This window comes from Tetrao urogallus (assembly GCF_951394365.1).
Source record: "Tetrao urogallus genome assembly, chromosome: Z".
NCBI lineage: Eukaryota > Metazoa > Chordata > Aves > Galliformes > Phasianidae > Tetrao > Tetrao urogallus.
This window is the reverse complement of record NC_136816.1, coordinates 39,444,836-39,469,911: the sequence shown is the minus strand read 5'-3', so window position 1 is coordinate 39,469,911 and position 25,076 is coordinate 39,444,836. Positions and strand designations below refer to the sequence as shown.

Genomic DNA, 25,076 nt, shown 5'->3' with positions numbered 1-25,076 from the left:
AGCACTTGATCAGAAAAATGCAATCACCAAAAGCCAGGTTCATGAAGATTTTTCAAGATGTCTTTTTTAAAAAAAAAAAAAAAGAAGTTTGAAATGTATCTTTGGTATAGCTCTCCTCTAACATCACTAATATTGTGTAATGCCTGTACTGGACAGGCAGCACCTGAACATAGGAAGCTGTATGAATTAATTTCGTATACATTTCTCGAGAATATTTCATCTCTGTACAATTAAGTAAATATAGCTAGAGAGATTTTACTTATATTGATAAATTGTTAGTGAACTTCCAGCACAAATAAGCTGCTTTAAAGTATCCTAATATCTGTCATGGATAAAATGGTGTTCAATGAATATTTTAATGCATTTTCATATAGTTGTCAGCTGGAAATAGAACATTCACTTTTCATACTAACTTTCTCAGAGTTTATCCAAAAATGTCCCTGGTTGTCAGTTTTAAAACTGTTTTATAAAATTGTCTTCTATATAAACAAATAACTAGTCTACTTGGTAACAACATACATTAAAGCTCTATGGTAAAACTAAGCACATCCTTTTTAGCTGAAATACTTAGTACAATGAGATATAAAGCTGCATGTATAAAGATATAGATGTTCATTTTATCTTTGATTAGATAGCATTTATCTGTAATATTTCTAGGAATAAATCTCATATAGGTAAAAAAAAAGTTTGCTTATAAGTCTAAGCAATGTTTTCACTCTTCTGCTTAAATTCAACATGTAGAACAAAAGCAGTTTTGGTGGAATTAGTGTTCATTTTTTTAGGTGACCTTCATCTTCAGGGTCTGTTTTAGGACTGTTTTCCTTTGTGTTCTTTACAAAAACCATATTTTTCAAGATGACATTACCAAGAAGTCAAAGTGTCAGCTAAAAATGCTGATAGCAATTAATAATTTTTCAGAGTCTGCATGGAAAAATATCAACATTTTTCCACTTCAAGGTATCTCTAATGAAAAGCTTTCAATAAATATGTAATGAACAGATTACATCATTGTATAAAGAAGATATGGGGAAAGAAGAACAAAATAATAGTAATTGGATACCACTGTTCGAAGACAGTAAAAAGAATTAGTATTGTTAACAAGAAAATTACCAAAAAACGTTTCTATAGATCTTTCTTCATATCAACAAATTCATAAGAGTGAAGCAGAAGAAAGCATATAGGATAAATCTTTGAGGTACTATTTTACCTCAACAGAAATGGATGTTCATCTTCTTACTTTTAATATAAAATTGAATTTAAAGCTAAGGATAAAAGAATGAAAGTAAATCCTACCTTGTCACCTTCTGCAACCTCACAGATTTTCTCTTCATTCGCAGGGTTAAAGACATCAAATTTTTTACCGCTGACTGAATCATGCCATTCATTGTTTATAAATATCTGAAAATGAAAAAAAGTGCAGAACTATTAATAATATTTATACCTATTGACTCTACTGTATGTTTAAGAATAAATCTAGAGCTCTCTGATTAATTGCAGTTGGACTTGACCTCCTTAAGATCTTTCCCAAAACCTAGCAATCCTATAATTCTATGATTTTATGATAAGTACCAGAAAAAAAGTAGAATGGATATTACCACAAAACTTAGATGAGAACAGTGATGAAGTAAACCACCTTTTAAAAACTATCTTCCTTTAGAGAGAAACCGTTTTCTTTCTCCATGTGATATTTTTTGCAATGTTTCATATTATAAGAGATATCATTACATAGAAGTCTCTCCTCCTTCAAACCAAACTCTGTGATGAACAGCAGAAGTATGTTACTAAACAATCTGCCCCAAACTGCTTTTCTTTCTTGATTTCACAGGATCGGTAAATATATATTATATAAAATATATATATATATATATATATATGTATTAAGTAGTCCATGCAATTTATTCCGGAGCAGCACCATTTCATTTGGCTTTTCTTTGATTTCTCTTCACCTCCTCCTGCCACAGAAGGCAATCCCACCAAATAAATAAATAAATAAATAAATAAATCCAGTAACACTTTTGTCTGAAAGTCTAGGCTAAAATAGTTCCACTGTCAACTGAATGAAAAACAGAAATAACCTGTTAAGCAGAGTAAAAAGTAAGCATGTGTATTTATCTATTTCCACGCTATGGGAGAAAAATAATCAGACATAGGCTTTCTTTTATTATTCACAAAAACTGTGGCTTTGTGGACTGGTTCCTCACTGAATGTGTTTCTGATCAAGACTTGAATGCAGAGATGCAATTATCTCAGTATTCTACAGAAACTCAGCATTTATTTCATTAAACAAAGGTAGAAAACAAAAATCAAGAGGAATTATTTGCAATGAGTAATTGTACTCACCATAAGTTTACTGCTAGCACCATAGAAGAAACCTAGACTGTTCTTTCTCTTAGTAGTTAATACATTTCACAGTGACACTCTCTTAAAAAAAAACTTAGTAGTACATACTGGAAGAAGAGCCCTGATCCTGTGAGCATAATGTAGCATTCAGTACATTAATATAATCATAATAAACTCTTGGCAAATTTCCTGCTGACAGTGCAAGTGACCACACTGATTGACAGGATTACGGTTGAAGGTTAGTGAATGCAAGAGGTTCTTCTGTCTTTCCTCCCTACCTGAATGCCATTCAAGCCTTTCTGGTTTTAGTACTCAGCATGTGTTGCAATTCCTGCTCTTGAATAGAAAAGCTACTTTGTACAACTTTAGGCTTTGATGAGATGGTCCTTTGGTAAAAATTTAGTCATCATTTCTTTACAATCAGTATGACTATCTTCTGTTTAAAATGATTCCAATTCCAATCCTGACGTTAATGCCAATTCTCCTTCTCTGTAGGTAATAGACATAAAATGCAAATGCTCCAGTTACTCTGACTATTGTCAGCAATATGTCTATCTTTATTTGACCTGAGAGGGACATTACAGCAAATAAATTCTTCTTGTCCAGCTTGGTAGTCTTCCAACCTCCATTCCAACCCAAAGGAGCTCTGTAATGCCTCTACACTGTTACCCCTCAGCAGACACCACCTCTCTTGATTTTCCACCAGGAAAAACAAGTAAACAAGCTTTGCTTGCTTAGATATTTTTACCCTGACAGTGATTTGAATATGTCTAATAATTAATAAAATAACTTTTCCTCATTCTTCCTATGTTATTCTGCCTTTGTATTTAATATCTATTTCATCCTCTTTATAAAAGTACAAAACTTACAGTTAGCAGCTAGGAATCATGTAAGAGTGAAAACTACGTAACAGCTACATCAAAGTTAATCACAACAGATTACTCAACAGAAGTGAAGATGATATCCAAAGTTCATTTAACAAATGACAGTAACTGTGTCCCTACTCTAAGATTAAGCTTTTATAAAGGCTGAATGAAATTAATACACAAAATTCATGCAATAAATAACTTAGTTTCCACTCAAAGATTAAGCTTTTATACAGGCTGAAAAGCACAGTGTGCACTAAATTTACTTTCTTTGTCTGGAACAAACACTATCACATTTGATTGTAACATTTCTGACATATGCAGAACAAGAAGTAAACAAGGCAAGATGGGTGTTGATTTCTACCCAATAGAACTTTTATGAACTTTTGTGATATAGCACTAGCAATTCAAGAGTGGACATCTTTATGTAAAAAAGTAATTAGCAAATACATCATTACAACTGAAGGAAAAATTAAAGGAATTCCGAGTTTTCTCTTCTGTTATGTTAAAAATGATACCAGGAGGTATCTCAGAAGGGTTAAGTATGGAAGGGAGCTCTGGAGGCCATCTCATCCTGCTCATAGGGCATCAGGCAAGTTGTCCAGGGCAATGTCAAAGTGACTTTTGAAGATCTCTAGGGAGAAGACTTCATATCTCTGGGCAACCTTTGCCAGTACTCTTTCTCCCACGCAATAAAGAACTGTTGCCTGACATTTAGGCAGAGCCTTGTTCCAGTTTATGCCCACTGCTTTTTGTTCTGAGCTCATTCAGTAATTGCTGAATGGCAGACAATAAAATGATCTACTAAAAATGTGCACTAATATGCAGTCATTGAGGGGTTATATAATATTACACAGTTGCAAAAATTTATCAGACAGCTGAATGAAGATCCATGGAAGGAATGTGAGGTATTCCTCTGCATTTCTATAAGCAAAATAGAACCTGAGTCTGATCCATAGGCCAGGCTGGTGCTGCCCCAGAGCCAAAAATCTTTGAATCTACACAGGTGAAATTGTCGAAGGGAGTTATCTTTTACTTTCTGATTCTGTAAGATGGTCTTTGAAGAGAAAGGAAATGTCACTGGGAAGGCTTTATGTATCACACAGAGTATGAAAAGAGAAAGATATGTTGCTGCTCAGTGTGTGATGGAGTTTTCTCTAGATCTATATGAGTCTGCGACAGGGGGACAGCAGGCTCACAGGCCCACAGGCCCAGAAAAGAGAGGTGGGGAGAGAGGGAGTGCCAATGGTCTATGGGCCGGTTTGGGGAAATATACTCAATGCCATGTTGCCTTAGGACTTGTTTCTTGAGACCTGATATGGTGTTTTAGGCCGTGGACCAAAGGCACAAAAGAGATCCTGCTTATGCTCATCATTAAAAAAGTTGCAGATTCTGAGTATACAGGGAATTTTATGTTCAGCCTCTGCCAATTTTGAGGATCCTGGCTGACAGAAGCACCTTGCCCCACATCCATTCACTGATCATAACCATGCAGGCAGAAGCTTGAGGACCTGAGTTTAATTCTACCATCTAATGAACTAGTGGAAAATATGTGATTTCTAATTTTCTTTCCATCACTGTGAAGCACCCACAACTGCTTCTCATAGCATCAGAAGTTTCTACATTTAAATAGAAAACCAGGACATAATTTGCGGCAGGCAAATCAAAGCAAATGATGGTTGATGCAGGGCAGGACAGAGGTAAGGTGCCATAACTGCTGTATAAATGCTTTTTGTCTCACAGAACTGATATAAATTCTATAAACACATATGCTATCAATACATGACAGATTTCAAGTAATGCATTTTTGGCATACTATTGACATTACTTGCATTTATTTTCTGGGTGATTCTTAATAATTTATGAGTAGTATGGTAATATTTTCATGACTAATTAAAAGGTTAAGCATATATGGTAACAATTACCTATTACTATATTCTTATTACTATATTCTTGGTTTCTGATTGATTATATGTTGGCATCTTATATGCAGTGTCATCATCTCCTCTAGCCATCGGGACAGATCAGCAAACTCTTGATTTAACAAAAGCTGTCTAAAGGGAAACTAAAATGCAAGTTCCAGGAAATTTCAAGTATGCGATGAAGCTGACCAGAAGAGTATTTGCACAAAATGCTGTCTATCATGAAAGGGCAAAGACAGCAGTGAAGTAGTTAATATGAACAAGACATCTTTAGTTACATTGCCAAGAAAAGAGACAAAGTAAAAGGTAAATATTAACATAACACTGCTATGATGTTACAGCATGCCAAATTCATATCTGTCTGTGAAAGGAATAATAGTAAAACATACCATTTTTGGAAGTTCTGAAAGTATTTGTTTAAAAATTGTATTTATTGCACCAACTAGTATCATCCATGATATTACTTTAGAATATTTTTCTTATTAATGTCTCTAATACCATTTCCATTTCAAACATAACTTCATTACTTTAGATATGTACACAACACTGTATCAGGATTGTATAAATCTATAAACTATTCACATGTCTTTTTCAAATCAGACAACAGTCTTGTCTTACGCAGGTATGACAGACAGAACAGAGGAGGAAAAAGTCAAAACTCTCCATGTATGCTATGTTGCATACATTGTAAGCAACTGTGCTGAAACATGCATACAGATGTTTCCATACGGTCGGAAAAAAAACAACCAACCAATCAACCAAGTTCAGCAGACACCAACCACCCCAAGCAGGCTGTGGCTCTCTAAATGCAGACAACACTCATGGACCATCCAAAAGTATTCTGTCAACTCTCCCATCTTACTAAAAAATGAATCCCCCAAAATTGGGATAATCTTGCAACGAGTCACACTGTTTTTTCTTTCAGGTAGAACTCCTCCAGCAGCTTACATTCTTTTTTTGTTGTTTATCAGGTGAAAACATGAAAGACCTAATATTTTACTGCACATGCAATGTAAAGAGATTTGTCTGTAATGACTGGACACTGACATGAAGTTAGAGGCTGGAAAATTATTTTGCATAGATTGATGTCACAGAGGTATTGTTGCTGTCAATTTGTTATTTCACTGGTATTTTTAAGAGGGAAACGAGCTTTTATTTCAACAAACTGAAAAACTGATGACTTCCACACGTTGCACTAGACCTGGAAATACATATTACACAATAGACACTATAATACACCTTCTCATTTAAACTAAACTTATTGCAGTCAAAAGCCTTTGATTGGCTTTATTTCCCATTGTCAGAGTGCAATAAAATCTTGATTCTCTGAAAGGACTGATTTCAGTTCAGAGAATCAGATGCTGCTCTAATAGCATGAGTTGAAGTCACACAGGTTTTCTATTTTGGTTTATACAGTTGATTTGACCACTGAAGTGATCTGAGCAGAGAACTGAGAGAAAGGACCTGTTCTTTGCCTTTTTTTTTTTTTTTTTTTTTTTTTTTCCCATGTTGTTTTTGGCTTGTTTGTTTTATTTCCACCCTTCAGTATTTTGAAATGACAGCAAGTTCATCTTATAACATAACTGCTAGATAGGAAATGTCATATTAGTGTCTGTACTCCATGAAGAATTAACTTGATTCAGGACTTTGTCTTAAATGGACTGACCATACAACGGCTCTGCTGAAATAGCTATTAAGGCTCTATGCTAGAAGCAACCACCTTATGAAATACAATTTTGCATGCATCTTCCTTGGAACGAGAATCACCTTTTAATGGGCTCTTTACTGTAGAGCCTACAGCTCTTCCTATGATAAAACTTTTCTTGACAATGCTCTTCAAATGAGCACAGTTACCTGGTATACAGTGCTAACAGCAATCTCTCAGTTTTGATAACTGTTCAGCTGACCATTCACTGCCTCTCTAGTGCAGACAGTAAACCATTAAGTGATACTGCTAGCATTTTGGGGTGGCCAGCAGTAAAGAAGAGCTGTTGCTAGGTTCCTGCCGCTTGCTGGAGGATTAAATTCAGCATCACTAAGGAGAGTGAAGTAGTGCTGAAAAACCGTTGTCCCCTGCTCACACATGCTCTTGTAGAACATGCGTGCCATTCAGATGAATTCAACATTGGCAGTCTGTCTTATGGTCCAATCCAAGCCTGGCAGAAATCTGCGTCTGACAGCATTTAATATATATATATATTTTTCTCATTAGAATGTGTTAATAAATGAATGTATAAAAGAATTTTATCTTCCTGCTGTACTGAAGTAATGATTAAAGAACATACCCATTCTATTCATTGTTTATTTAAACTTCTGGATGCATCAGTTAGTGCCTTGGTATTTACAGAGTCATTCAAGCTTAAACAAAGTAGGTTTCTATAGTTGCTTTATTCCCAGTGGCCTCTTCCCAGGTACTCTGATTCAATTTTTGTATTTTTATCCCTCAACTGTGTGAAAGCAGCAATTATAACATACAGGATGCTTACCTATAATTTGTCTTCAGTCAGGGTGGTTTAGTCTTCCACAACATTTCACACACAGTTTAGCAAAATAATTTGTTTTTTATCCCCCTCTTGTAATTCAACAATCTAACAATCAACTAATCTGAATTTCTCTGATTAAAGCAACATCATTAGTATATTTGAAAATACTTGAAAAAATTCATGGCAGAAATCATTTCTTCAAACAATCAGTGTCTAAATCCCCAGTGTTGACTAAGTAAAATATTTACCAGTACATTTGCAGCTATCTACCAACACTCATTCAGAACAATTTACTGCTAAAGTGAACAGTATAATCTGAAATGCCAACATATATATCCATAGAATAGAATAGAACAGAACAAATTAGAATAAGCAAATTCTTGAGGGCATTATCAGATGCTTCTTGAACACAAGGCATAAGCCACCTTTGCAGGCAGCCTATTCCAGTGTTTGGCCACACCCATGGAAATGCTTTCTAGTTAAATAATCTGTATAAAAATCCTAAACTGATCCTTCTTGTAGAAAACAAAACAGTGTGCATTAAGTTTAGAGCAAAGCCCTTGGAATAACTCCTGTACATTTTTTCCTCCAGAAGCTTGTGTGAAGGCAGTTTTTTTCCTGTCATTATAGATAAAGAGAACCAAGAATTTTTGAAGAGAGGAATCTTCTGATGTCCATAGTATGTCAGGCAGAAAGTTAAAGAGTACAGTCATAATTAATGCTTCTCTCATTCTGACTTCTTCAAGGTACACAGTCACAGCAGCCTCACACTACATGTGCTAATTTGAGGATGGATAGTAGAGGGTGGGTAAGAAGACAAGAGTACATTGTATTAAATTGTAGGAGGACAGCTGGATATGGGATAAATTTATATTATGCCAGTTCCCTGCCTCTCAGTTCACTCTTATGGTTTTCAGACAGTCGTTTGTGATATTTGAAGAGAGGAGGAATGCATAACAAAAAGAAAGCATGTATTGGACTTCATCACTTGTATGCACACAGTTTTGCAAATAAATGTATTGAATTTCTGCAGAGATAAATTGCATACTGTTTTTAAGAAAATAAAATCTGTATTCTGGGCAAAAAAAAAAAAAAAAAAAATCAAAACCAGAAAAACTTAAACACATGAATTTATTATGTGCCACTGTACTTAATTAGATACTGTAGACACTTTAAACATACTATCTTGTTATTCCATTCTGTGTAGAGTAGGTTTTTGCACACTGATAGAAAACTACCACTTTTTTTTTTTTTTTTTTTTTTTTTTTTTTTTTTTTTTTTTTTTACAGAAATTTCTTAATATTCATTTACATAGGATTTCTGAGCTGGCATTTTGCTGGTGTTTTGATCATACATTTTTTTTTCTATTTTCCATTGGAGAAAAAAAAAACAACAAAGAAAAAGAAGATATTATAGTGTTATAGAGGTTTCTGAAACACCTCTGCTCTCTGTGTACTGATATATTATCCCTATATTAAGATTTCTTTTTTCTTTTTTTTTTTTCTTTGGGACAGGAAGAGCTATCACATGGCAGAGCTAGCTACATAGCTTTTCTAGCCTGTTAAATATTTACAAAGTAAGGTCCTGCATGATTTATTCAAGAAAGATATGCATTGAAATCTGGGTAGGTTTTCCTTGAAAAAACAAGATAGAATAGAATTCAAAAGGACTAATCTAGATAATTGCAGAACATCCTTCTGTTACAAAATAAGTAGCATTTCTAGGATAGTAAAAATTATTTATATCACAGTGGTAATGAGAAAAAACCACCATGTGACGGAATTCTCCTAAGAGAAGAAGTCCTTTCTGCTCAATTGCTCTACCTGAACATTTCAGGGGGCAGAGGTTCAGTACACTTCTGTGAATGGCGTGTGCAAAATTCTTGCAGATGTCTGTATACTTTGACAAAAAACAGCCAGAGGATCCTTCTAGCTGTGAACACAAATCTGGAGTCAGACCTTTGCTGGTGTGTTTCTAGTTGCATACACAAATAATTTGCTACTACAAAAATGTTTCTAAAAGTATAATCACTAACTGTATGATAAGCAATATCTCTTTTATGATAGTTACTTGCTTAATCTGAACAACTGATTCATTATATCTAATAAAAATAGGTGGTGAGCAGAGTGAACTTTACTTTCATTTTTACATGTCCATTTCCACAAAAACGTATTTGTCATAATCATGTAAATCTGCTTATAATAATAGAATGTGGCACTAGAACTTTAACTTGTTCTTCTGAAAAATACTATAGCAACAGGAACCTTTTCTTATTTCTTACAGTTATAATTTTTTTTTAGGAACTTATCACTGCAAAATCTTAGTTTTAGGAGGAAAACAACACCCACCTCTCATGAAATATGAAGTGAGTCTCTGACTCCTGAACACTTCCTGAAAAACTTATGGTAAAAAATATAACTGAACATTAATTACAAATATGCACAATATCAGAAAAGGGACAGGGTAAACATTTTGAGTACTGATTCAAAGCTTCTTCCACAGTACAAATAAGTTGAAATGAGCAGTCTGAGCTAGATGCATAAGAAAAGCTAACATACACAAACACTACTAACCTTAGTGTACTTAATTTTCAGATCTTTGAGTGGTTCCGGCAGTGCTGGCAAAACTGGAGCAGCATTGCTGTGTGAGCCTTGCTTCTTCATGTTGTCAGGAGAGAAGTTTGAGCAGGTTCCTGAAACACAGGTGAAATGAGATATCAGAGAAGCGCAGTGATTTTAGCCCTGCCTGAGCCCTTAGCTTTATTTGTGCCCTTTTTTTATCTGTACCAGCTACGGAATATTTGCATACGAGAATATGATTGGATGAAAGAATTCCTTACAAAGGGAAAACGACGCTGCTTATTTTTAAGACCAAAAGTCACAATCTTTTTGTTCAGCTTGATACAGCATTTCTGCTGAAGCAATCTGCTAGCCAGGCACTCCGCGTTTCGTGCTGAAGAATATTTTTAAAGCCTTCTTTTCTTACCTGTAAAATTACTTTCTGTCAGAAGGCAGGTCCCCAGATTTAATTGAGGTTCTTCACTTACTGGAAGGCAGCTGTGAAGATAAGCACACACTTATTAGCTCTGGAAACAAACTGAGCACTTCTCTCTGGTCAGCTAAGAACAACTGCCAGATCGGGACAGCGTTCATTAGGAAAACAAGCCACTCCAGGTTGTGCTTTAATATGTTTAGTGTAAATTCTTGTAATTAATACCTGCTTATCACATAGGTAAGGGATGACTGTTTTGATAGACTGTCCCTAACATGCTTTTCAAAAAACGTGAAAGTAGGAAAAAAAAGTCTTATCCAGAAAAATAAACAAAAAAAACTACATGTCTCTGGGTACAACCAATCAAAATAATATTATTTTTCCATTTGTGTGGTGGCACAAATTGCAAGGACAAAATTTTTATTGCAATGCCTATCAGAAAATCAAATTTGAGTTTTTGCCTTTCTAAAATAATTATTTAATAGTCAGAAAATTCTTACCAAGGATGGAAAATACCAGCATACATATGTTTCAAACTGTTTATTCAATGAGAGTCATATCTCTGGTACAAAGACACAAGACAAGAGTCCAAGGAATATGAAGATAGTTCTCACTGCTATAATGATATGATGGCTAAGATTAACAGTTAGGTTACTTTGCATTGGATGCATCATTCATCTTTTTGGTCTCAGAAGGCAGACTCAAAACATCCCAGTGTAGAATACTACATTTGACAGCACTTTGTGACTAATAGTTTGAATTACAATGTCTTCTTGCATTAGAGAATATCACTGAGTCTCCCGAATAAAGAAAATATCTAAGAAAGTTTTAGTCAACATTTTCATAATTTGATTCTATCTGCTTACAATATAACTTCTTGAGAGCAACATTCAACATGCTTTCTCTTTTTTCTTTATTCTTTTTTTTTCTTTTTCCTTTTTTTCTTTCTTTTTCCTTTACTTTTCTGTTATCTTTTTTTCCTTTTTGTTTTTTTTCTTCTCTTTTTATTTCTTTATTCCTTTTTCTTTTTTCTTTTCTCTTTTTTATTTACCCCCCCCCTTTTTTTTTTTACTTTTCCTTCTTTCCCTTTCATTTATTTCCTTCCTTACTTTTCTTTCTTTCTTACTTCTTTCCTTTTTAAAGTTTTCATGAAATTAACAATTTGTAATCTGCTTTAGCAATCTTCCTGTCACTTTTTCCCCACTGCCAACTTAATTCACCTCATAATTGTTCAGATTTAAATACCTTAAACAGAATTTAGCTGCAGTTGTAACAAAAGCCTGCTTTAGTCCAAAAACATCTTTTCTCCCAAGTGGGAATGTCTTGAATTTGTTTTTATATTTAGGTACCATTGTATTCCTGATTTGTTTATTTTGATCAGTTTACAAATCCATTATCATAAATTCTTTGAAAGAGTGGTTTGTTCTTCTTCCCAAATCTCTCTATTGCCTGCAATCTGCTTAAATAGACTTCACAGACACTACCCTATCTGAAAAGTTTTGAGTTTTCCAAACATGTGAGTCAAAATTGCTATATATTTTCAACAGCACTCATTCATTTAACACAAATTTTACTATTTTTTCATCCTTTATGTTTCCCTCTTTCCCTCTTTTACTCCTGGATTGCATGAATCACATTCATTACCACAGCTTTTGAGATTCCTTTTTTTTCTCTTTAAACTTTGTGTGCTGTTGAAAATATCTCATCTCTTAAAAAGATTATTTGCTATCTTGAGCTCTTTGCTTGTCCTATCATCTGGTTTTATCTACCGAATGACATTTGCCACAAATTTCCTATTCTCTTCCAACCTAAGATTCCTACTAAGATAGTAAAGAAATTAATTCTTTTTCTTCACTTCACATGCTCTTGTTTATTACAGTTTCTTACTCTATGTGCTCTCACTTTTTATTTTCCTGATATTACATCATTATTTTGACACATTTCACCTAAATAAAGATAATGAAAACGTGTACTTTAAGCACTGTATCTTTAGTGGGCTGCTTTAGTATTTAAAAAACAAACAAACAAACAAAAAAGGTTAAACAACACTCAGATATAGTTTTATAGTTTTATTACCATTTTCCTTCTAACAAGGTAAAAATCAGATTTTATCTAGCTGTTTATTTTGTTTTCTTTTAGTCACTGCCTTGATCATCACTTATTGTCATCGTCTTCACATCTTTGCTACTATAAATATTGAAGAAATTAATGGAGCACTATATTACTGTGTGGATAGTGAGTTCTACATTTTAATGTATAACTTTCCTATTGATTAAAAACTACTGAGTTTCCCTATGCAATAAAAGATCAAAGAGGATCAAAGGTAAGTTAGTGGTTCATCATATAAGTTGTAATTAAGCTATGAAATACTTTGCTGAATGATATCCCTGGTAATAAAGCACAGGACTTAGGGCGACATGGACTTTAGCTCAGTCTTAAGTGATACCATCATATCATTATGTATGCTGCTTAGCTGAAAGAAGCTGTAAATCATTTGTACATGTGTTTCAAAAGTCATGAAGTTTTAAAAAATGAGTAACTAACCAAACAAAATGTTCCATAGTAAAAATTACCTTTCTCCTCAGATGCAGTCATACAGTGAGATATCACCAACATTGTTCTTTCAATTGGGCTCATTGCAACTTAGGTGGGCAAACTACTTGTTCTATACTGTTAAGATTCTTTCTACTTGAGTATTCTTTATGTGAGCTGGAGTCTTTAGTTGAGTTAGTTGTCAATCTGACCAGTGAAATCAGTGTATGAAAAGAAGCAGCTGAGTAACTTGTGACTGGATTTAGTAAACACAATACTAGTATAATCTGAAATGCTCTGGAGTATACCAGTTTCCCTGAGATGACAGTCCAGAAGAGTGCTATAGATTTTATGTTACCTTACCAATCTGTATCATTGTCATCTATATCCTCATACAGATCAAATACAGTAGATGTCTATTTCTAAGAAAATGGCTTCACGAGAAGTGATGACTAAAGGGTTATGATTGTATTTACTATTTGTATATTAGCTTATGCCAGGCTACTACAGCCTGTTAAATGTAAGTTTGCTAAAGAAATTCCCCTCTCATTTTTTTTTCCTTTATGTTTTCATTATAATTATAGCATAGAATATTATTCTGAGAGTAGAGATATCTGTTGACTAGAAATTACTTTGATTTTTAAAGGGCCACAACCTATTATGCTGGTTTTTCTGTCTCGCTCTATCTCTCACCGTCTTAGATGATCTTCATTAAGAAAGTATTATGGGAAAAAAAAAAAGTGCATTTTTCCTTTTTTTGAATATTTGCCAAACTGTCTTCCCAATTCTCACTGTCTCAGTGTCTCCATTCTCAAGAAATAGGGGACAGATGACTTAGTTTTTGTGTTAAAACAGAAATGACAATCAGAGCAGTTAAGAAATTTTGGCCTGTACTTTTCTATATAGAGGGACACTTTGTCTTTCAAAATACTCAAACTTTATCATTAAAGAAATTTGACAATTGTCTTGGACTAGAAAAAACTCAAGTTCAATACACAATACTGAATATATTTAGCTTGCCTACCTCTAATGTAGAACAGTGAAAGGATTCTATTGAAGCTAAACAGTCAGTAGAAGTTTTCTACTTTCAAAGTTCTGGGAATGTTCCAAATTGAATATCTTTGTCATTTGATCTATCAAAGTTACTCCTTTGACCACATCACAATTATGTCTTCAAAACAGTTTGATAATGGTCTAAGTAAAGAGAAAAAATTAGTTACTAAAATTCAAAACAAGCTGAGTAATTTTTTGTAGTGATATAGGATTGCTGTCGAAAATACTCTGGAATAGAAAATGAACAAAATCATATGCTCTATCCACAATTTGGTTGTGATATTCTAACATTTGTACTGACTGAAGTCAGAGTTGTTAATGATTAAACATGTTCACATTTTGTAATGTAAATTTTTATAAAATCTTGTCTTAAAAAATCACTTGAAAAATCTCTGTTGAAACAAAATGTCTGTGACAGCAAATCCTGAGTAGATTAACCACTTCTAAACTCAAATAACACATGGAGCTAAGGAATTCACATGAAGATACTACTGGTATTAGTACAGAATCTGCTATTAATTTAGGAGTGGAAAGTGAGTTTCAAGAACACCAAAACAGGTTAATGGTGAAGTCACCAAGATTATTAAAGTAACCGGACCTTCAATCAGAAATTGATTCTGATTTATTCTGATTTATTCACTTTGTTAATCTTTCTTATGACATCTCATTAATGGCTTCACAGAAGAAACAGAGGTCATCATTTAGCATGATATGGAAAGACAGCCATCAGAAAGAACTGATCAGAATTTTGTACAATCTTCCTACTCTGAACTGGGACTCTAGAGATGGGTAATATGAAGACCTAAAAATTCTAATAATGGAAAATGAATTATTCAAGTAATAATATGACATGGTATTCAAGACTGCTGAGAAAATTCTTTTGATTTTAGACTATCACAGATTTCTGAAAATAAAAACATCCTTTTTATTTAAATGGAAGTATTTTTGAGTACAATTAAATATTCTCAAGTCATTATAGCATTTATGTGAAGTATAAGCTCATGGAGTGAAGCAGCTGACAGATGCATATGTACTTAATTGAGTTTGAAATTTGAATCCAGAGAAAAACATTTCACTTTTGCTACATGAACAGTAACAGTGTATGAAGAAAAGTCTCAGAAGATATTTCTCCACAATGACTCCACAAACAAGTCTGAACACATAGCTTAATACTGTTTGGCTGATTCATGCAAACATCTTTGCTCCACTAATAGCCAGGTTTAACTAGCTTTAGTTCAGCACAATAAGAACAGAGGCAGAACAAGAAGTAGAAAAACTAGTGCTACCCATTTTGTCATCATGTTACAAAAAGATTTTGAATAATTTCTTGATATATGTACACGGGTTGCTCAAGTGGATGCTGGCATGCGGTCTATTTTCTGTTAAATCCATAATGACACTTTTGGCGCAGGGATGGAAGAAATTAAGTGTGTGCTCTGCTAGTACACAAGAGCAACAGCTGTGGAGTATCTTTTGTTGTTGTTTGTTATATTTTTTTTTCTTTTTTATTTAAATAAAGCCCCACTTAATACTAATAATTAATAATGGTAATGGAGCATTACCATTTCTTCTGATTTCATGCACCTATCAGAAACTCTCAACTGTATGCAAAAAGAGCTTTGAACAAATTTAATGAAAATTTTCATCTCTTCATCTTAAGTACTTTCACAACAGGCAACAAAGTATGACAAGAGAGCATGACAGAGCAGAGTATCTAGAAAGCAGAGTTGAAACGTGGAAGAAAAAATCCACAACCAGTACATAAAGCATGAGCAACCATGAGATATGCCATAAATCTCGAGCAGATGGGTATCAAGGCTGCCTTGTAGAGTAGTGACTCTGCAAATCTTCCAATTTGCTGTTGAAAACCAGTGAAAATCTACATTTAGGAAAACAGTTTTATTTCCATTCTCTCAGGCTTTGCTGGGTGAAGATGATATGATTTATCTTGATTAGCCCAATGACATAGGACATTCTTCAACAAATTTATATCACTCCTGTACAGCTATTTGCTTGTAAGCTAATTGTAGAACAATTTATAATTTATAATTGTAGAACTATTTATAATCAGTGGTGAGAGACAGGATATTTTACAGCACAGGTCTCACAACAAAGCAGTATATAACATACATCAACTGAGTAGCATCCCACAGGTGAATAGCTGATATTGGTGATTGTACAGGAGGTACCTTTGATGCAGAAACTTGCCTATAGCCAGGTAAGACAGGTTTCCTTTAATTTCTTTTTTCTATTTTTTTAAAATCTGAATTCTAATCTATCATTTATGAAAAATTGTATTACTTTTTTTGGACAGCAAATAAAGCTTAACTATATCCTTTCTTGAATAGCAGGCCCTCAGGAGAAGATAAACATATCTTCTGTGTTGAAGAGCCTTCGCTCTTTGAAAGATTGACTGGGAGCCCAGGAATATTTATTTAAAATTTTGTTGTGTTTATCCAGAGCAAAATGTTTTATTAGAAGCATGTACATCAGTCTAAACACATTTTCAGAATCCTCATCCCTCTTCCCTTGACATCTCCTCGTGGTCTCTAGTTACTATACAACATATTTCTCACTGTGTATTGCTTTTATGGGCAGATGGTCTATCTTTTGTGAATGGCAATTTGATTATTTCAATATAGTCATAAAAACAAAGTCAAAGAAATAAATAAACATATTTAGGGAAATAGGTATGTTTTGGCACAATGAGAGTGAGCAGTGCTTCGTAATTATTAACACATTTTAAAATGTTTAGCTACAGAATCTATTCCAGCCAGAGGAAGCAATTTTCTCTGCTGCGAATAGTAAAGGTTTGTGTGTATTTTTCCGAAAATTCAGGACATCAACAATTATATTTTATTTACATGTATGGATTTTTTTTTTCCAGCAATTCCAATTCTTCCTTAGTATTCAATAATGTCATCAAATATGAGCAAAAATAAGATCAGAGAATAAGTCTACTCATTAATTAACAACTGCCAAAAATATGTGTTTTTCACTCAGGCTAAATAAATTTTCATGTCAAGAGGATATTATTTAATTAAAACATTAATAATGAGCTATTGCTTTGCTTTTTTAACTATCCTTTGTGAAAAGAATATTGTATCTGAGCTGTAACAAATGAGAACTGATATAATAATAGTATTACCACAACAACATATTATCAAGCAAATAAATGTGAATAGAGCAACAAACTTCAGAAGTTTATACCAGGATTAAAAAAAATAATGATTTTAAATATTCAGAATTTTTTTGTGATGTTTTTATATTTATTCCTAACTAAATTGAAGAAATATAATAGAGGTCATTTTGGAGGTGTCAGAATGACAAAGCAACTCCTATTGAAAATTTTTTCCCTTTTCCTTTTCCTTTTTCTTTTTCTTTTTCCTTTCAATATCCAGGTCAGATGAAAGCAATAAATAAATAATTAAATAACTTAGAGTTTCCTCAAGTAATTGTTCATGAATTAATGTGGCAGATTTTATGCAATAGGTCACAGATAAAAGCACTTACCAGTGAACAAAATGAATGTGATGCAAATCAATGGCATTCAAGTAAATGCAAAACTAGTTACATCAGAATCAAGCCCAACACTAGTTATTAACCTGCTTTGTTAGCAACAGTTGCTGCCAAGCAGTTTTCAGTATTTTCTTCATGAATCTTTGTTTTGAGGCCAAGATTCAGACAGCTTCAATTGGTTTTGCATAATTGCTATGTGTGCTTTATAAGCTTGTATATAGTGAGTGTGTTCTTCAGAAATGAAAGTCTTATATGTGGAAATAACTCTTTTTACTTTTGAAGAGCTTCTTAAAAACAGCTAATGTACAGCTAAAAAAGAAGAAAATGAGTGTATCTAATGTAACCTTTACATTTCATTAAAGATAATTTTTCAAACGTATACCCCCTTATTTCCTTGAATTACTTTTATTTTTCCTAATGTTTTATATTCATTACCAGTGCGACTATAATTTGCAGTGCTTCTGAAAGATTTCCTGTTTCAAATCTGTTCATGCAGAATATAACGGGCTCTGGGGTTTGCTTAGTGGAAATAAGAAAATCCTTCTCACTCATAAGCTAGTGCATATTTACCATACAAGTCATAGTAAACAGGTAGGTTGTGACATGAAAATTCCTATTCACAGATGAAGTCAAAAGGAGGTATACTGATGCTTCAACAAAACTGATTTTAAACTGATACAGAATCAGTAACGTCCTGTTTGTGTAACACTTCCCTCACCCCAAAATTACTATTATTGTGATTGTTCCCAGAAAAGTCCTTCAGATTTGCCTAACCACCTGTGTCAGTAAGAAATCTTGGGATCAAAACTCAGGTTTATACTGTTTGAATTAGAAAAAGGAATGCCAGGAGATGCCATTGCATTAGGAATATGAGTTATAAAAAATAAAAGTTAAATTGATATAGCAATTAATCATACAGTGTTTATGAATAACACTAACAGAGGATTTCCAGCTCTTCTGTTTCCTAACTGTTCAGTTTAGCTTAAACAAACAAACAACTAAATGAAGCAAGACCTCTCCTTGTTTACAGAGTTCAGGGAAGTTTCTGAGGATGCAGCCAGAGGGCAGTGTTTCTACTAAAAACTGGACTTTAACCAGATTGCAGATCTGTGCATGCATGTGCTCTGGGTGATTTACAATCCCATTATAGAATAAAACTTTTGCAGCACTTCATAGTTGCCTTTGTTTTCCTGTTATGGCCTACTCTCCTTTTAAGGTAACTAATAAGATTGGCATTACCCCTTGTCCTGTAGTTTACATCTTAATTTCCAGTTTAAGTATAGTGAGTTGACTGCATTAGATCGGCATTTGTAATTCCCATTTTTCCATACTTTGTCATGATTATGATCCAGTTTTAATGTGTTAAAGAAAAACTTCCCAAATGTACACATGCTACTTATTACCATTACTAGTAAGTGAGAATTAACGGTTAAAATCATCAAGGCTATGATTTTTGGAAAGATGATGTCTTGCTCACTTTGAATGCTGTGGAGCACTTTCTCATTGCCCTTCCAAGTAATGTTGTTAAATCTTGTATACAGTTTAATAAATATTAAATATTTAATAAAAAGGATTGCAGACTACTTGAAAATGTCCACAGGAAATCAACAAAGCTGTTAAAAGGACTGGAATGCATGTACTGTTAGGAGACACTGAGGATGCTTGGGTTGGCTAATCTGGAGAAAAGCAGGAAGAGAGCAAATATCACTGATCTTTACAATTTTCTGAACAGGGAAAGCATGGAGAGAAGTGATGTCTTCTCCTTGTCACTGAGGACAGGACTTGTGGGAGTAGCACAGAGCTATATCAGTGGAGGTTCTGATTGGGTTTCAGGAAAATTTATTTACCATGAGGGTAGTCAAACACCAAAAAAGGCTTTCTAGAGAAGTGATTGATGCTTCAGGCCTGTCAGTGCATACGAAAAAATTTAGATAATGTTCTCAATAATATATTTCAATTTTTGGTTAGTCCTCAAGTGGTCAGGCAGTTGAACTCAGTGATCTAACTGAACCATTCCATTCTAAATTATTGCATTTAAGGAGGAGTTTTATTTTGTGGCAAATTTGAAGAATGTCATTATGCAAGATTCCTTCAACTCACAAATAAAAATGATGATAACAACCTTGGGCAAGAATCAGATGACATATTGTTTGGGAGCTATTTTCCTGGTTTGTTATAGAAAACGTTGCTACAGAAGCACTTTAGCCAGCTGATTTGCAAATGCAATTTCAATTGCACTGTATTTTGAGAGTAGTTAAGCTTACACCGATAACCACATAAGTGCTTCTGTTTTGTGACATTATCCTCTTTACATCTAAAATCAGAAATATGTTTTTGTTTTTGTTTTCTAAACATATGTGCAGGATATTGCAGATACAAAAAAAAAAAAAAAAAAGAATCCACTTTTTCTGACTGATTCAATAAATGTTTCATGTTCCTTTTGAGAAAATAACAGGAGGAAAAAAAGGAAACAAGAAACAAACACAAATGATAACATCTGACCCATGACCAACGTGGTCCAACAAAATGTACTGGTACATAGTTATTTTACTGCAATTATGAGGAAAAAAAATACAGCTGTTGAATATATTCAAATCGTTAAGTGGTTTATAAGCAAACTAGGAGGAAAAAAAAAAATCTCTTTAGCTTTTCTTTGTTATTATTCCTTTCTGGTTTTCTTTCCATATTCACATTTAATAGTGAACCATAACTTTTAATCTCACAGTGTGCATTTTTTGCTGTTTGATTTCATGTAACTTAGGTTACTGTCCCAAAGCTGGCTTAGATCATCTGTGGATCCAGGTCACTAGGAATCTGTATAATTAAGAATGTAAATAAGTTCTTTTTTTAACACCATTTGTGTGTACCATCTGGCTGATGATGCCGAAGTGTCCTAAGAAAAGAAGCAAACTCAAACAAATATGTGAGAAATGTACTATCTTAAATTTTTTTTTAAATAAAATGAAGTCTGTTGTGGTTTTTGACTGCATCTTTTTATAGCTTAATACAATAGTTTGAAAAAATTCTTGGTTCTTTCACTTTGGGTAAAAGATTACGAATGCTGAGAACACTGAGGCTTCTTGCTCTCAAGTAAAATGCATGTATTTATAACATTTCAGTGCACTTTTCAACATGCTGTTGAGGCTTCTCAGACACATGTACTTTGACTTTCTGCTTTGTAAAACAGTGTGAATATTAAGCATTATGCACAGTAATTATGCTTATATTCAGCAAAAAGTTCTAAGAACTGTGCATTACCTGGATGACATTTTATTCTGGGTTGTGATAATCATAGTAATAAGCTGCAATTTACCATAGCAATCAGCAGATTCTGGAGAGGCAAAAATGTGTTAAAGGTCTTAGGCTGTGACCAAAAACTGAGTCACAATTTAGTCCTTCCAGTTTTTCCTTGAAAAACAAATTGCTTACAATTAAATATGTAAACTGGGCTTAAAATTCAAATATTGTCATCCTTTCTTGACAATTTGCCAGACTGCACGGATACAGAAGTTTTACAGTCTGTCAGAGACACAATCTAATATTTCACAACTAACATAAATTCACAGCATAAAGTTCACATGAAAAGACTCCTTTCTCATCATTGCCAAGAAAGATTTGTAATTTCTGCTCAAACCTAAACAAAATTCTGTTACTTTGAAATTTCATCTTGACTTCTGTATTAGTTCAGTATATTGAACTACAAAAAAATTTACCAAGCCAGAAATTAAAAAGGAGACAGACAGTCATGGGAGTAAAAGATGAAAAATGAGAGATTATCAAACTGCATGCAAGCTAAAACGTAGAACACTGAAACTGATAGTTTGATGAGGTAAAGTCTGAACTGTGAACTGAGATATTCATTAGATTAAAAAGAATTGTATATATGAAAGTTTTAAAGTAAACTAAAGAATATAAGCAAAATTGGTTAGAAAAGACTAATGGGGTAGTTTAGTTTCATTTACTCTCATATTTTCCCCTTATACTTTAAGGATGCAAGAGCAGTGAGAACACACAGAGATAATTAATTTTCTCTTTTAGCATGTGTCAGTACCTTTGCAAAAGGTATAAAACGGGTCAGTTGCTGGGAGCTGAGGCACAAACTGTAGCAAGCAATATTCTTCCAGTTTCTTCTTAACTGTTAAGAGTCATGGTGGTACAGTTTTACCATGATGTGGTGGTACACAGTGGTAGTACACTGCTTTCTAACAGTGAAATTTCTCATTATCTCTTTAATGAATCTTTAATAAATCTCCTTTTGCCTCTGGCTTGTTTTTCAAGACTTCTTTGACCATGATTCAAATGCAATAAAGATGACCGACAGAATATGCCTTCTCTCTCAAGTCATTCTATGTACCAGAGTAAGTAAACAATCAGGCTGGAGTTGGCTGTCTGTGCAACTTTACACTCTGTGGTTCATTTTTCACAAGGCACTCTTCCCTTTTTCACTGTTGCATCACTATCAGCTATTTTGGACTTCAGTTCACCAACAAAACAGTAGTGATAATTGAAAGAAAAAGTAAAAAAAAATGGTATTGGTAAATTTTTTTGTGGTATCAGTTCAATACCTATTTAATAGCTTGCTAACATTTCAAGTTCTCAGAAGCCTTTTTGCCTATTCATTTCTTTGTAAATTGTTCTTTGCCAAGAATACTTAACAAACAGTGAAACAGAATAATGCCATATTTCTGAAAACAAAAATACAACAACAACAAAAACACCCAACACAAAAAAACCCAAAAAACAGACAAAAGAGATATCTGCTACTCAAGGTCATTCTTAGAAAATCTGCAGAATATCTGTTCTCTTAGAGAAAATTAGGTAAGATTCAAGTGCGGTAATTTGCAGTGACGAGAAAAATGAGAACAGGGTTATGTAATGCAAGTTCATATTAAGTCAAGCAGGACTATTAGGTCATCACTTAGTATCCAAATAAATTTATTTGTATAGAAGGATAAGCAGTTTAAGAAGCTCTGAAAGGCAAAGTACATGAGTTATTTTGACTATATTAGGCTTAAGATTTGTTCTCCCATTTCTCTTCTTCGTGATGGCACATAAAATAACATCATAAGAACATTTTATTACATTGTGCTATAGTGCAATCTCTCTGTTTTTAAAGTAAGTACAGCTGTAAAAGTAACACATTTACATTAGGTGAACAACAAATCTATTAACTTTTTAATGTTTGTTTATAAGGGTAGAGCAATAGCTGCCTCACCACACTACCTCTGCGGAAACTGCAACACTGAACTCAAAAGCAATGATGTTTTGATAAAACATTTCAAAACCATTCTATCTGCGTGATATCCATTCCATAAATTTTCCTTGAACAGAAGTGTAGATATAGTCAAATAATACATACTGAAAGCACATTCTTAAGGCTATGTATTTTTTGCATGACATTTCTCTGTTTGGTTTATAGAAACACCACAAAGAATGAATCTTTGAATAAGTCAAAGCAATTTGTTTTGGAAACAGCTTTAAAATTCCAACCATGTGAGAATGCCATAACGTCACAAAAACCTCCAAATAAAAGTTCTCAGAGTTCTTTTCTATTTTTCCCCAGATCTGACCACAAAAGAAGAAAAGTTACTTGCTTGATTTGGTCAAAGGTCTCTAAACTTTCTTTACTAGTTGTAGAATAATGATTAATGCTTGCGTAATTTAGGAGAAAGAAAAAAACAAACACAATTTATATACTCAAATTCAGGCTTAAGTAATATGCTAACAATCAAAATAAGATACTAACCTGAGTATTACACATAGACATTTTGTCAAATATGTTCATGCCTACAGCCAATACAGAAAAATCGGTATGAATATTCACAGCAGAAAGTGCTTTATCTGAAAGGGAGCGCTTGCTGTGGCAGAGACTCTATGTAACGACATGCAGTGGATTAAAAGGGAGTGTTTGCATAAGGGGATGTTTGGGTTACAAAAAAGGAATGGATATTTCAGGGGGAGCATTCCATTACAGGAATAATCTTTCTCCATTTTGTCCTAATGATTTCAGATATCTCTCTGCATGATTGAAATTTAAAAGTAATCACATTCCTATTGATAAAAGAGGAAGATATTTTCTTAGAAGATTTTTCTGCTGCTCTATCAAGAAGCAAAAGAAAATACTGTCAGCTGAGACACAGATACCATCCAAAACTTAATGACTTAACTACATCTAGAAACATGTTTTTTTTTCTGTCGAAAGATATAAGGAAAAACAGATTAAAAAAAAAAAAAAACACACACACAAAAAAAAACACAAAAAAGAAATTTCATTTAAGAGTTAAAAAAAAAAAAAAAAAAAGGCATCATGTTTGTTTTTGTTTTAAGTAGCCACATTACTTCTTGAAAAAAGTGTTTACAGAAGCAAAACACCATTCAGGGGACAGGACCATGCGTTGGGTCCTGTCAGTGAGAGTAAGGTAAAAGTTACAGTGACAGTCACTGTAGATGAGTGCAACTTTCTTCGTGTTTTCTGTTTTGTTTGAGTTGTTTATCTCTCAGAGATTCTGAAAATAATCTGTTCAGATTTAAATCCTGAGAAAGGCAATAATAAGAGAGTTGGAATAACCACTACTGAAGGAGTGTATCCCACAACTGTTGCGTATTTCTGCATGCAACAAGCTGTCCTGAATGTCTACACCCTCAGCCAGTGCCCCTGTTAATAGTTAGTTTTCTGCTCTGTCTCTGGCCTCTGAGGAAATTAACCACCAGATTAACATTCTGCATATTCCTCAGCACATATGAAGTCTCTGATCATAGTTAAAATTCTGTGGCTAACCTAAGGAAATTCATTGAGATCATTAATTACAACACTACAGCTTGAACTCCATGAGCTTTTATGCTTTCAGCAGATTTTTCTTCTTCTTCTGTTTTTCTTTTTTTTTTTCTTTTTTTCTTTTTTTTTCTTTCTGGTTTTCTTTAGGCAGAAGTGTTAGGTTTTTAAATACTTTTTAGTAAATTGCCTAGGTATATGCAATGTATCTATAAATATTTCTTAATCTGAATTTTGGTTCTGGGGTGAATTTGAGTGCATTATCAACTGCAAAAATAACATTGTTTCAACTATTGAAATATCACTGTTTTCACCCTATCTGTACAGTTTGCTTTCTAAATCTATCTAAATATCTCCATAAATAGGTAAAATCAACTGCAATACAAGCATAAACAATGATGCCAGGATGTCAGAATATAAAAATAATTTGCAGTTTTCAGTACCAAAGTTATTAATCTGCTTGAAGCAGTATCCTAAAGGGCAATTTCTAATATTGTTGCCTTTATGCATTTGTAATGTTTTCAGTTAGATAAACGTGCATAAATTGCTATGTGCCACTGACTGCTACAGGACACAAGAAAACATGAGCTACTTTGCA

The 25,076-nt window shown here is 33.6% G+C and overlaps 1 protein-coding gene across 2 annotated transcripts in view; it reads right to left on the bottom strand.

Annotated features, from left to right (window-relative positions):
- Positions 1–25,076, bottom strand: part of ALDH1A1 (aldehyde dehydrogenase 1 family member A1) — a gene marked incomplete at both ends in the record, with an annotated part of 48,698 nt that overhangs the window by 21,368 nt on the left and 2,254 nt on the right. The window contains 2 exons of one of the 2 annotated variants that reach the window (XM_079548158.1): positions 1,294–1,398; positions 10,185–10,251. In XM_079548158.1, the coding sequence (XP_079404284.1) occupies positions 1,294–1,398; positions 10,185–10,251 (172 nt within the window). Of the gene's footprint in view, positions 1–1,293; positions 1,399–10,184; positions 10,275–25,076 lie in introns of those variants that run through there. The other variant, XM_079548159.1, reaches the window with a different exon arrangement.